The 13,558-nt window shown below is 49.9% G+C and overlaps 1 protein-coding gene across 5 annotated transcripts in view; it reads left to right on the forward strand.

The window, feature by feature from the left end:
* The window catches only part of LOC133109889 (nck-associated protein 5-like), a 73,163-nt gene that overhangs the window by 36,760 nt on the left and 22,845 nt on the right, over nucleotides 1-13,558 (forward strand). For all 5 annotated transcript variants that reach the window (XM_061219624.1, XM_061219622.1, XM_061219626.1 and 2 more), the window contains exons 3-4: nucleotides 6,533-6,624; nucleotides 12,485-12,616. In XM_061219624.1, the coding sequence (XP_061075608.1) occupies nucleotides 12,491-12,616 (126 nt within the window). In that variant the 5' untranslated portion in view covers nucleotides 6,533-6,624; nucleotides 12,485-12,490. The remainder of the gene's footprint in view (nucleotides 1-6,532; nucleotides 6,625-12,484; nucleotides 12,617-13,558) is intronic.

Raw genomic sequence — 13,558 nt, forward strand, 5'->3', positions numbered from 1 at the left:
GGGGGTTTTTAAAAAGACGACGTCGCACAAGCGCGTTGTTTTTGGTGTTTATTCTCTATTACGCCTGCCCCAACTGGTCCGGTTCCATTGTGTGCGACTTCATTATGAGGCAATCTGCCATTCAGGAGCCGTTCTGCACGGTCTGGAAATCCTCTTAGCGGAAAAGCCCCGGCCGGCCCGGCAGAAGCCCCTAATGCCCCGTGCGGCTCCATTCAACCCCCCCCCCCGGCCTGTCGGATATCCTCTCCCAATGCCCCCCTCCCTCCCGGCTTTGTTTGAGGAAGGGTGCCCCGTTTTCACACGGCGACCCCTCGTATATACGGCGTCTGCCGCAGCTCCAGGGTTAAGGGCGTGCAGCGGCAGGAGGAGGAGAAAGAGGGGAGGGGAGGGGAGAGGAGAGGAGAGGAGAGGAGAGGAGAGGAGAGGAGAGGAGAGGAGAGGTGGGGGCCGGTCCACAGCTGTTGTAGTAGTAGGCTGTCACTCCCTCCCTCCCTCCACAGCCCCCGGAACAATGGGAGCTCAATAGCCGCCGCGGAAAGGCTCACACACACGGCACTCTGTGTTACGGCAAATCCACCCCCCCCCCCCCCCCCTTTTCCTGCCCTGCGTGTCTCAGCCCCCCCCCCCTCCACCCCATGTGTAATCTGAGCTGGAAGGCCGCCAGGACGCTGTACCCACACACTTTCCCCCGGAGGACCGACAGGCTGAGAAGAAGAACCAGAAGAAGACCGTAAATATGTGAAGTGGAGAATATCTTGGCGGAAGAGGAAGCTGTGATTTCTTTGTAGCCCCCCCCCCCCGCACTGCCGCCATCCTGGATGCCGGATTGTTTTTAACGCCCTCCGCCTGGCTACTCCCCCCACGGCTCTCGGCAACCAATAGGAGGCCGCTTCTGAGCGGAGGCAGATTTGAATATTTTTCTCGGCTGGTTCTTGGTATTTCCTGCGGCCCCCCTCGTTATTGAGTGATTTGAGTGCAAATTTAAACAGCCCGTTAATACCCTGTGCTGATACGCTTCCTGACTGGACGCAACCGCCATCTTAAGCTGGACGTCTCTGCGGGAAACCAACAGACGCTTTCTCTCAACGCTGCTCTGCTCCTTCTCTCATTGGCTGGCAGGTGCTTTGCTGGGTAAGACTCCTGATGTCACTTCCTGTGATTTCCTGGTAAAGCTCAATTTTGCTTCAGGTTGTGAGATCTGAAACACAAAACCATTTTCTCCTCTTTTCTGTCCTTTGTGGTGTGTGGACTGACTTGCCAGCATTTGTGCAAGTGTGTGCAGTTGCGTTTGTGTATTCATGAGCATTGTGTGGATGTTGGGGTATGCACCGGTGTGTGAGCCTGTGCAGTACTGTGTAGGTCCATGGCCCAAGTTCTAGCAGTAATGTATGGTAAGGGGCGGCCTGTAGCGTAGTGGTTACGGTAAATGACTAGGACACGCAAGGTTGGTGGTTCTAATCCCGGTGCTGCCACAATAAGATCCGCACAGCCGTTGGGCCCTTGAGCAAGGCCCTTAACCCAGGGGAGGATTGTCTCCTGCTTAGTCTAATCAACTGTACGTCGCTCTGGATAAGAGCGTCTGCCAAATGCCTGTAATGTAATGAAATGCTTAAATCATTCGTTCAGCTGGATGTCACAGTGCATAGTGTAGTGATGTCAGACAAGGTGAATAAAGCATCCATATCCAGCCAGAAGGTTCAGACCTGTGGCCTGCCTGTCCAGTCTGTACCAGGGGACCCAGGCTCACCACCGCCGCAAGCCCCCGTCATCCTTCAGGCCGTTCCGCCATTTTGTGCCAAATTTGTTCCAATGCCAGCACTCGCGTCGTAGCGACAGCACGGACCACTACGACACCGTCTCCGGGCCAGGATTTCACCGTTTCCAAAAGGGAGTCCTGTCTGAAACGCGAGCGGGTCTGCGTCTCCGCGCCCCGGCCGATTGGCCGGAGATTTAGGACCCGGCCGCGGCGGCGCCCGCGGGACTGGCCAGATCGCGGCTGAAAAACCGCGAATGAAACGGAACGAGCCCCTTCGCTGAGTGATGCGCGTGTTAAAGTAACTCTTTCCACTCGGTAAAAAATACACAGAAGAAGTGGAAAGCAGCTGCTTAGTTTCTGCGTCGTGATTTGAAATTTGGCTCAGTTATGGCGCAGAGCAGAGCTTTGATGCTCAACCTCAATTTTCCTTGTTCAGGAAAACTAAGAAGTAAAGACTCGTGGTGTTTTCTTTCGGAGAGTTGTTTTAGCAATTACCCTTTTTTTTTGGCTTCTAGTGATGAACTGGAAACAAATAACGTTTATACATTTATTTTGAAGAGGCTTTTAAAGCAATTTGTATAGAATGCCACCATTCATTATAAACTAACATAATACAGTAGCAATTGAATATAATAATATTCGATATGAGTGCTCTATAGTGGAATATATCTGGTGTGGCTACTGCAGGTTACTCTTACCCTCCCCTCTACCTTACCTTTGCTTAATAGGGTCTTTCTGCTTTGAGTGAATGTGAGTGTATGCAGTCGGAGCAGTCGGTGCGTTTAAACCAATTATACGGTAAATATCCCCTTTAGCAAAGATTTATCCAGTGTGATGCATTCTGGCCTAGCTCTCTGCCAAGGTCCTTGTGTGAAATCGAAAATATTTAAAGATTTTCATACAAGGATGGTGTCACGCTTGTGAATTTGACTTAGCATTCAAAGGCCTTGGCTGGATTCTAATATCCCCAGTGTGTTTTGGGGAAAGGTATATTCTGCTGGAACCGGGGGGTGAGGAGCAGGGGGGTGAATTTCTGATAAGACCCAGGAATGCTCCAGAGACGCGATGGTGTTTGATTTCCTTTTCGCTGGCATTAATCCACGCCTACAGTCGTGCGGGGAACAGCCTCCCTCCATCTCCCTCTCTCTTTCTCTCTCTCTCTCATCCCGTCTCTCTCCTCCATTTTTCTCCCTCTGATTCTCCCTCTCTGTTTCAGCCTATTGTTTTCTCTCTCTCTGTCTTTTGTCTCTTTTCCACTGTTGTCCTTTTGTTATTTTCCTCCCTATTTCTCAGGCTCTTTTTGTTTATCTGGTGCAGCAGTCCCTCTGTGTCTCTTGCTCTTCATCGGGGTGAGAATTGAACCAAAGAACGATGCAACCTTTTGATGTCCCTGAGCAAGAATCCACCACTCACATTCACTTCAGCGATGTTTATTGGCGGCAAACACGTGTACAAATTTCCAAACTGTAACAATGTACGTCGTTCTGACAAACAACGGGCACATTTTAATCAATGATTATGAGGTAAACATTAACACGATGACAATCACAACAAAACAAAAAATGTAGATATTGCGGAAAATATATAAAATAAGGAGTGTATGATCAGAAAACCTCAAGCCAGATTCAGCCAAATTGGCTTCAGACGACTTCATCCTCGCCCTGACAAAGGAGTCTCGTGGCCACGCGCGTCTGCTTGGAGATTAGTCAGCGTTGGGTCGTTACTCATTGTCCCTCAGGTTGTGACAGGTTAACGCACGCTGCGCGGCACGTGGGGCTTGTCCTTTATCTTTCTCTCTCGCCCACTCCGTTTCCCCCCCTCCCTGCCTCCCTCCATCCCTCCCCCACTCCAGCAGAATTCCCAGGTGTAGGCCTAGCATGACTAAAGATGTTTTGAGAGCGTCTGGTCTTCAGCGGCGGGGCGGGGGATCCGTCTCCCCGGTTCAGGCCCTCAGGGCGTCCCGCTGAATCACAGGGCCGGGGAGGCTGACTCACACCGGCTGCGGGGCCTACGCTTCTGTAGGGCCGCAACAATGCAGGTGTTCAACGCCCACTGCTTTTCCGCTTAGAAAGAGCCCACACGTCGCGAAAATAGTTTTTCACACTTTGAACAAAAAAATGTATAAATAAAAATCTGAACTAGGGACCTGTCCCAGTGACGTACTTCCTCTCCTTTTTAATGGCCCGGCTCGATAACGCGCAGTTGACCGGGTTTTTGAAAGCGTCGTCTTTGTGGTGCGGTATCGCGGCACGACTTGCGATGCCGTTGTTTTTTCATGAAAGCTCGTTGATTCTGTCGTCTGGATCGTCACGGAGGGAACGATAACACTCCGAATTTCCAGCTCTGAAATTCCAGATCCGGTCCGTTGGCTGAAGCCGCAGGAAGCCCATCTCATCCTCCTGATATTGGCATATATATCCCTATGTATATATATCCCTGTTCTCGCTCGCCTTGGCATTGTTTTTCGGTGGGCGTCTTTGGCCTCACCCGGGACACAGCCTTGGGTCAGCAAGCGTTATTTGGGTGCAGGGGAAACCCCGCCTGTCAGACCAGTTTCTCAGGCCTGGAGCAATAAGGGCGAATGTCAGACGTTTGTAATCTAATGCAAGGTTGATGAGATGTAAGGGGATTAAACGTGTGGCCTGAAGCTTTTGGTTTTAACACGGGGGCCGCAGATCCCTGGGGGTCCCTGATGGACCTGTGGGGGTTCCCTAGCCAGACTTGACATGTAGTTACTATATAGGTTTGGGAATATATTTTTAAAAAATGATATATTTAAAAAATCTAGCCCTACCTAACTTATGGTGGGGGTTCCCTGAATGCCTTTGAGCCTGGGAGGAGATCCCTGGATCAGAGAAGGCTGAAGACCCCTGCCCTAAAGGCAAAATGGAGAGTGGGCTATCAGCCCGTCAGGAGCCATCGGGGGTTGGGTTAAAAGCCCCACAGGGGGTACCGTAACCGTACAAATGTCGTCCTGCAGGGCGGAGGCTCCTACACTGCAGTCCAGGGGGGGTGAGGGGGGTTCAGGTGAACAGTGAGACACACGGGCGGTTTGCAGAGCGTTTAAACTCCCTCCGTAGGCTCTCACCCATCCTGGCGAAACGCTGCTCAAGTTGGGAACACTGTTCCAAAAAAGATTGTTTTGTCTTGTGTAAGACTATGTGACGACCGTGCGGCAGGTTGTTTTATTGTGGCACATACTGTACATCTGCGCCGGACCGAATGGTTTGCTCATTACGGGGTCTCGCATTGGGAAAGTTTAGCAACAGCTGCAGTCGGGGACTCTAAGCGCACTCCTGGTTCCCATTCCAACCCTCAATTCCGCCCCGCTCCGTATGGCGTTCCTGAACCCTGCAAAATAGTTCACTCCATCTTCCTTGGACCAGGTGCGTGCGTGCACGGTAGCGTTCGTTTCAGTCCGTAGGGGTTTTTGTGCATTTTTCAGGAGGAATGCACATGACGAATGCGTTTCGCCTGTTCGACCCGCTTCAGCATCAAGAAGGATTTCCATATTTGGCAGTACTTTACGGCAGCAAATTCCTGATGAATCGATGTATACATTCCACAGGGACGACGCCCAAATATCCCACAGCCCTCCCGCCAGGAAAACCGCAACCTCTCCGCAACCCTGAGAGCGTAGTGTGTGCTCGTGGGGAGCTTGCATAGGCCGTGTGTTTTCATTATCCGCAGACCATACAAACGGCCACAGCAAGATTTGTGTAGAGGTCACATTGCAGTTCATGCCGTAGTTGTGAACTCCCTTTTTATACGAAAAGTAAATTGACCTAGATTTTATATTTGTCATTCTTTTTTATTTCAGAAGCAAGCATTTATACATGTGCATACATTTATACATTACTTCTTTTCAGTCAAGCAAGTCGTCAATATAATGGCTCCGTCCTTTAAACTTTGTCTTCAAAGACTGTGAATGAAACCTGATTGAAAGCATAATCATAGCACGTATTCCTGGTGCTCCATCATGTTAATACCTTATTCCTACCTCTTGGCTCTGTTACGTTGAAATAAGTGCCCCCCCCATCCTGTGCCAAATTCCGCTTTAAAGAGATGCAGGAGCGGGCACCGTCTTGCATCATCACTTCCTGGGTGTGGCCTTTGGGTCTCTGGGGCCACGGGTGAAGGCTGTCACTTCCTGTCCGGACAGGAAGTGTGAGGACGAGCTGGACGCGGCTCGGTGTCTGTGCCTCAGGGTCAGCCCTGTCACTGCTGCTCTGTGTGTCACCGGGGGTCAGAGGTCAGCCCTGTCACGGCTGCTCTGTGTGTCACCAGGGGTCAGAGGTCAGCCCTGTCACGGCTGCTCTGTGTGTCACCAGGGGTCAGAGGTCAGCCCTGTCACGGCTGCTCTGTGTGTCACCAGGGGTCAGAGGTCAGCCCTGTCACTGCTGCTCTGTGTGTTACCAGGGGTCAGAGGTCAGTCCTGCAGGGCAACAGGAAGTGATGTCTGGCTGTAAACATTGTGATGTACATGCATGTTCAACAGGCTTATTCCATTCTATTAACTTGTTGCCAATGTACGTACCCCTTTTGGTGAAGATTGTTAATTGTTTTAACAAAGTCTCTGTGAATGGTGTTATTCCTTATGTGTTGTATTTTCACCTATTGCAGCTGCTGTCTTGGCCTGCTCTCTCTTAACTAAGTCAATACAAATGTTAGGGTGCTCCCTCACAGACTGGGTGTGATGTGAGAGGAGAGGAAACAGTGTGGGATGGAACGGGGACAGGAGAGAGTAACAGGACCTTCTGTCTGTCTGTCTGTCAGGTTGTGGCCCCCTGTCGCACACTGCAGAGAGAGAGAGGTGGCTGAGAGGAGACTGACTGTTCTGTGCTGCGTGAAGAGGGCTGAACTCACAGGTGAGCTTCTGTTTTCTGTTATCTAACAAACACACACACACGCACACACACACACACACACACACACACACATGCACACGTACAAATGCACATATGCATAAACGCACGCACACACACACACACACACATGCACATACGTAAACACATAAACATGCATATAAACACACCACACACACATGCACACTCACCTGAAAATAATCATAAATCTGAATGTTGTCTGATTTTAAACAAAAGCCCACCTGAGTGTATTTGCTCTCAACACTTCCAGTGCCAGCTGCGGGCACTAGTGCCAGCGGTAGGAGGGGCTCAATCACGAACAAGTGCACAGTAACACAAAGTAAAGAGCAGACAATTGGGTGCCACATCTGATCATTATTTTTAAAAACAGGTGCACAGTGCGGGAGAGAAAAATCACAATGTAATATACAAATCCCCACACGGTGCTCATAACTGCAAACTGTCTCTGTTTTCGTCAAATGGGCTGACAATGGTCTTCAATGAAAACCATTTAAAAATATTACGAAATATTACTTTTATGGTAAAAGCAAATGTGAAATTTGCTGTTGCTAATAGAAGTTTATTCCGTGAGAGGGTCTGCTTGGAGTATCTGTTAAGAGGGCTGTTGTAGTGCATGGATGAGCCCTCCAGACTGTGTGGAATCCAGTGGCAGTGCCCACTTTGTCCCATAATCCCTCAGGGCAAAGCATTTCGGTTGGCTGGGACGAGTGCGTTTCGTAGCCATAGCAACACCAGTGCCACCCTGCTGATCGATTGATCGGATGCCCGCAAGTCCACTGTTAAGCTGCCACTGAAGCGTCTTCCTCCAAGTGATGTCTGTGTGGGGGTTTCTTGCTAACTACTTGCTATAAGAAGCAGAGGCTGACGTGTGTTTCGTAGGAGAGCACACACTCCACAATAGGGGTTGAGGCATTCAATTGGGTAGAAAAGGGGGTGGCAAAAGAATGCTTTAAATACTTTTGCCGTGTCTAAATCCAGTCCCATAAAGTATTTCCACCGAAAGCTGAGACTTAACTATGGGGCCAGCACATGATTCCCAGATGTTATTTGTACATTGTACCTGCCTTTTCAAACAAAAGTTTTATATATGTGTAGCTTGGCATGTTGAACTGCTTGTCTGTGTAGCTGGGATTTAGAACCCATCCTCATTTCAGTGTGTTTTTCAGTGACTTCATGTCTACTGCTGAGAGAGCTGGAGCTTAACTTGTAGTGGTTAGATATTGGTAACAGAAGTGGATTTTATCCAGTGTGTTCGCAGGGGACTGTAAAATGTCAGCTCTCAGAATACACGTGTAACACATTAAATGAGGACATGACCAAGTTTAAAACACGATTAAAAGTGGTGAGTCAATTAAAACGGCGAGTTAAAATAAAAGATTAAGCCACATAAGACCGCGTGTGTAATTAATTAAAACCCAGATTAAAGTGCTGGGTCTTTCATCTATAAACCTACCGATACGGACTCCTCTGCCAGCTCTCAGACTGCTCGAAGCCAGAATCGGTTTAACCGTTACACAGAATGACTGAACTCACACTTAGGACACTGAGTGACTGAAGAGAGACCCTAATTAAGCCTATTTTAAGCAGCAAGCGCTCAGCGTTGGGCCTCTGGAAAAAATAGTTTTTCACACTTTGAACTTTGGCACGGGTTTTTGTTTTCATGACGTGCTTCCTCCCCTTTCCGTGCCCCGGCTGGACAGCGCGCAGGAAGCTGGCTGAGCCGGCCTCAGAGGCACCGGGCCGGGCCTCCAGTGGAGCAGCCTGGATATCCCCACAGCAGCTCACACGCCGCCCCAGGTGGCTGTAAACCATCCAGGTCGTCTGAGGGGAGGCAGCCTTTAAGGGCGGGAAAGGGCGGGAACGGGTCACCCATCCCACCCCCGCCCCCGCCCCCGCTGGTTCAGTGGAACCCCCCCTCCGCCCACTGCGTTTCGGCCTGTTCCACTTCTGTAGATGGCAGCAGCGAGAATTGAAAGCTGAGGATAACTGGGCATTATCTGCATTTGTGTGGAGCGATCTTAGCAGCACGGCCTAAACTCCCATACAGTCCCAGAGGAGCCTGAGTGCATGTACCACACAGCAAAGCCACTCTGTGCTGCAGCTAGTGCTGCCACGCTGTGCTGCAGTAGTGCTGGAACTGAACGCCTTGCAGGCCCCTGGTGAACCCCCAGGGGGCGCTCTTTCCATAATGACCTGAGGAATCCTGGCTGACCTAAACCCAACCTACCCAAAGCACGGTGAGGCCAACTGTGCCACTGCATTACATTTACATTTTTGTCATTTGGCAGACGCTTTTAATCCAAAGCGACTTACAAGTGCATAGGTTCTACCATAAGTCAAAGCATCACATCTAGAACTAGGAAAACACACATGGAATGCTGTTCTAAACATAGTCGTCATCATAAGTGCAAAATCTTTTTTTTTTTTGGGGGGGGGGGGGGGGGGGTTAGTCAAGGATAGGGATATCAGAAAGGAGGGGCGGGGGAAATCAGGCGGGAGGACTAAGGTAGAGTTTGAAAAGGTGGGTTTTGAGTCTGCGTCGAAATAGGGGGAGGGATTCTGCTGTCCTGACAGTGGTAGGCCTGAAATGCCAACACTAGGGCCTTAAAACGGATGCGTGCGGCAATAGGAAGCCAGTGGAGGCCAACGAGAAGCGGGGTGACATGAGCCGACCTGGGCTGACTGGTGATCAGGTGGGCTGCAGGCTGCAGACTTGCCGTCAAAGTGGTCAGATGACCTGGCACTGGCAGTCAGATTTCTTTACACACGTCTCTTTCCCAGCACCTGGCAAAGTTTTCACACACTAGTAAACTGCAGAAATGTACCTTTTAATAACTGTCCTTTGTTCTACTGACAGAATTAAACCTGAAACCTTTAGTCTTTAGTTTGCTCTGTGTCAGTCCCTCTCAATTACATTCCTTTAGTTGCTCTAGGTGCCTTTTCAGTGTCTAGGGCAGATTCACAGATTTCATTAAGAATGTGGACCCCATATAATGACACTGAGAATAGGCATACTACATTTAAATATTCAGAATGTAAACGCTCATCAGGAATTGCATGCTAACATTAAGGGGATGTGGCACTTGAAATTTTTGTTTTTGCCCCCCCAAAAAGGGCATGAACGTCACCAGCTGGCATTAAAGCTTCACATGCCCAGAGCATGATGTCAGGAGAAACCGAAGCTTTGATCTCATCTCTGTCGAAGTGGTAAAAGGCCAGACAAGTGGAAGTGTGGCTTGGCTGTTATCACGCTTTTGTGTTTGTTTGTCTGCCCTCGCTGTGTTTGACTGGGGATCATTGGGCTCAGTCCTGCTTAATCGCGCAGTTAGCGTAATCCAGTCACTGTCTTCCCACACTCTCCCCGTGCCCAAAAGCCTGCTGGTCAGGCTCACTGCAGCATTAGCGCACCGTCGCTGGCTTACCGGATTAGTACTGTAGGTAGCTATAACGTGATTATATTTGAGTGGAGGCTCTAACTGTTTGGGTACAAATGGTAGTTTGTTTATTAAGTTGGCTTAATGTTGCTTGATAGATGCATATACTTATGTTCTTTTCACTTTTTGATGAATTAAGTAACATTGGCAGTTATCTAATGGTCCGGTTAAATGTTTGTTAAAGTGGTGATACTGTTAGCCACCAGTGTGAGTAATGGAATTACAAGTTGCACAAAACAGAAGGGTGTCTGGGGTGACGAGTGGGGTTGAGCCGAGGGATTTTTAGACCGCAAATACCTGAGGATGTCCTAAAATGGATGCCACAGAAGTAGCAACCTGCAGGGCCTGAATCACGTCGCGTCGCTGATGTGTAATATGATACGCGTTACACTCGGTTTAAACTGTAGTCTGACTGGGGGAGTATCGAAGGCCTGCGTCTCCAGTGGCGTTTGGCACGGTGCTGGGTGTGTCTTCTTTTGTCCTACGTGGAGCTGCTGCTTGCTGCGTGGCAGAGCGGACGTTGAGGGAACTCCTCTGGAGAGCCGCTGTCTGGTTCCTCCTCGTCTGACCGAGTCCTCTTGGTTTTGGTTTCTCGCTGAAACTTGACATCTGGGCCGCAGTCTTACTCTCCGGTCCTCCGCCGTGGGTGTTCCTGCTGCAGTAACGGGCCACGCAACCCTGCAGGACAGATGCTGGTTTGTGACAGCAGGCCGAGACCAGGCCTCTGTGGGGCCTGAATCCACACATCTGAGGGGAGAAAAAGAGCAGAGAGGGGGAGCCTCATTTATCCGCTTCACTGGCCTGCTCATTGGAACAGGTAGAGCTAGAAACGCCCTCCAGATGCAGGGCTATTGGTCGGTATTAATGTCACCTTTGTAGAGACACTACTTCCTCAGCAACCGCGGGAGAAGTCCGGTCTTTTCCTTACTTAAGCATCTCCATTCCTCATTCTGGTCTACAGATTGGACAGGATGCAGTGGAGAGTATCAAGACCTTTACTGATTGGACAGGATGTGGAGGGGAGTATCTAGACCTGTACTGATTGGACAGGATGCGGTGGAGAATATCTAGACTTGTAGTGATTGGACAGGATGCAGTGGAGAGACGTGTTCATGATGACGGTGGACTAAACGGCACTATTGATTCTAGCACTTCATGCTTTGTGATGTTGCTGTAGGGCCCCTGCTCTGATTTCACATTAAACTAAAGCCTATTCACTGAATTATTTTATAAATCTCTCTGGATAAGACTCGTTGAATGTAATGGAGTGATGCTGGAAATATTCAACAATGATTTGACATGTGTGTGCTACAGCGTTGAAATTTTTTTAAAGAAAATATAGCTTAATGTTCTGCCCATGAAAAGTACAGCAATGTGCAATATCACTGGCTAGAACCAGCTTCACTCACTGCCCTCTGGTGGTTGAATACGGTACCTGCAATAAGAACTGCCAAATAGGCCAAATTGACTATGCCCTGATTACAAACCCACCAGTTTAAGGCAGTTTAAGGTTTTCAGAACAAGGGATAATAGAATAAGCATTGTAGTTTGACATTAAGGAGTGACGTGAGGCCGATATTAGCTCAGGAGGTAAGAGTGGCTGTCTGGCAGTCAGAAAGGTTGCCTGTTCGATCCCCTGCCCTGGGTGTGTCGAAATGTCCCTGAGCAAGACCCCTAACCCCCAATTGCTCCCGACAAGCTATTTGGTACCTTGCATGGCAGCCAATGGTGTGCGAGTGTGTGTGTGAATTGGATAAAAGAGCTATGTAAATGCAGTCCATTTACCCTGACCTTTTTTTGCATATAAACCAGAGGAGCTCTACCAATCACAGAAGACGTTAGTAAGAATAGAACGCCAGTGGTGATTAGTTGATACTTTTTTGCTATACTTCCTGGATAGCGTCAGGTACCCCAGTAATATAGGCTGAGAACCATTGGCATAATCAATGTCTTGCTCCCGACACCCTCCTTGATTGGTGAAGCTCCCCTCTCGTTTCCATGTAAACGTTGATGACGTCAACATCCTATCCCTGTTCAATCCTGCATCTAGTTCTTGACCCATTAATTATTGTCAGGTGGTAAGAGCAGTCGTCTGGCAGTCGGAGGGTTGCCGGTTCACATCCCGCCCCAGGTTGTGTTGAAGTGTCCCTGAGCAAGACACCTAACCCCCAAATGCTCCTGACGAGCTGGTTGGTGCCTTGCATGGCAGCCAATCGCTGTTGGTGTGTGTGTGTGTGTGTGTGTGAATGGGTGAATGAGAAGCATCAATTGTACAGCGCTTTGGATAAAGGCGCTATATAAATGCCAGCCATTTGCCATTTGTCAGCAACCTTTAATATTCATTTTCATTTCATGAGTAGCCGCACTGAGTACCCATGATTCACCCTGCCACTCTTCTCTCCACACAGGCGGTAATGTCTGAAGAAGCAGAGCTGAGGGAGTGCGGTGAGGCCTTCGAGTCAGAAGAGGGCGACGTTGAGCCGGACCTGGAGGACGGGGAGAGCGGCAGGGAGCTCCTGGAGAGGCTGCGGGAGCTGGAGGTACACTGGCCAAACGGCAGGATCACTACACACTGCGCCCAGATCACTACGCACTGCGCACAGATCACTACGCACTGTCCACAGATCACTACGCACAGTGCACAGATCACTACGCACTGCGCTCAGATCACTACGCACTGCGCACAGATCACTATGCACTGCGCCCAGATCACTACGCACAGTGCACAGATCACTACGCACAGTGCAAAGATCACTACGCACAGTACAAAGATCACTACGCACAGTGCAAAGATCACTACGCACAGTGCACAGATCACTACGCACAGTGCACAGATCACTACGCACTGCGCACAGATCACTACGCACTGCGCACAGATCACTACGCACTGCGCACAGATCACTATGCACAAATCACTACGCTCAGATCACTATGCACAGTGCCTAGATCACTACGCACAGATCACTACGCACTGTGCCCAGATCACTACGCACTGCGCACAGATCACTACGCACTGCGCCCAGATCACTACGCACAGTGCACAGATCACTACGCACAGTGCAAAGATCACTACGCACAGTGCAAAGATCACTACGCACAGTGCAAAGATCACTACGCACAGTGCACAGATCACTACGCACAGGGCACAGATCACTACGCACTGCGCACAGATCACTATGCACAGATCACTATGCACAGATCACTACGCTCAGATCACTACGCACAGTGCCTAGATCACTACGCCCAGATCACTACGCACAGCGCCCAGAGCACTACGCACTGCGCACAGATCACTACGCACTGCGCACAGATCACTACGCACAGCGCACAGATCACTACGCACTGCGCAGAGATCACTACGCACTGCGCACAGATCACTACGCACTGCGCCCAGATCACTACGCACTGCGCACAGATCACTACGCCCAGATCACTACGCACAGTGCACAGGGGCGTACGGTGGTCCCACCTGGACCCCAGAG

The sequence above is a fragment of the Conger conger genome, chromosome 14 (assembly GCF_963514075.1).
Source record: "Conger conger chromosome 14, fConCon1.1, whole genome shotgun sequence".
In the NCBI taxonomy this organism is placed as follows: Eukaryota; Metazoa; Chordata; class Actinopteri; order Anguilliformes; family Congridae; genus Conger; species Conger conger.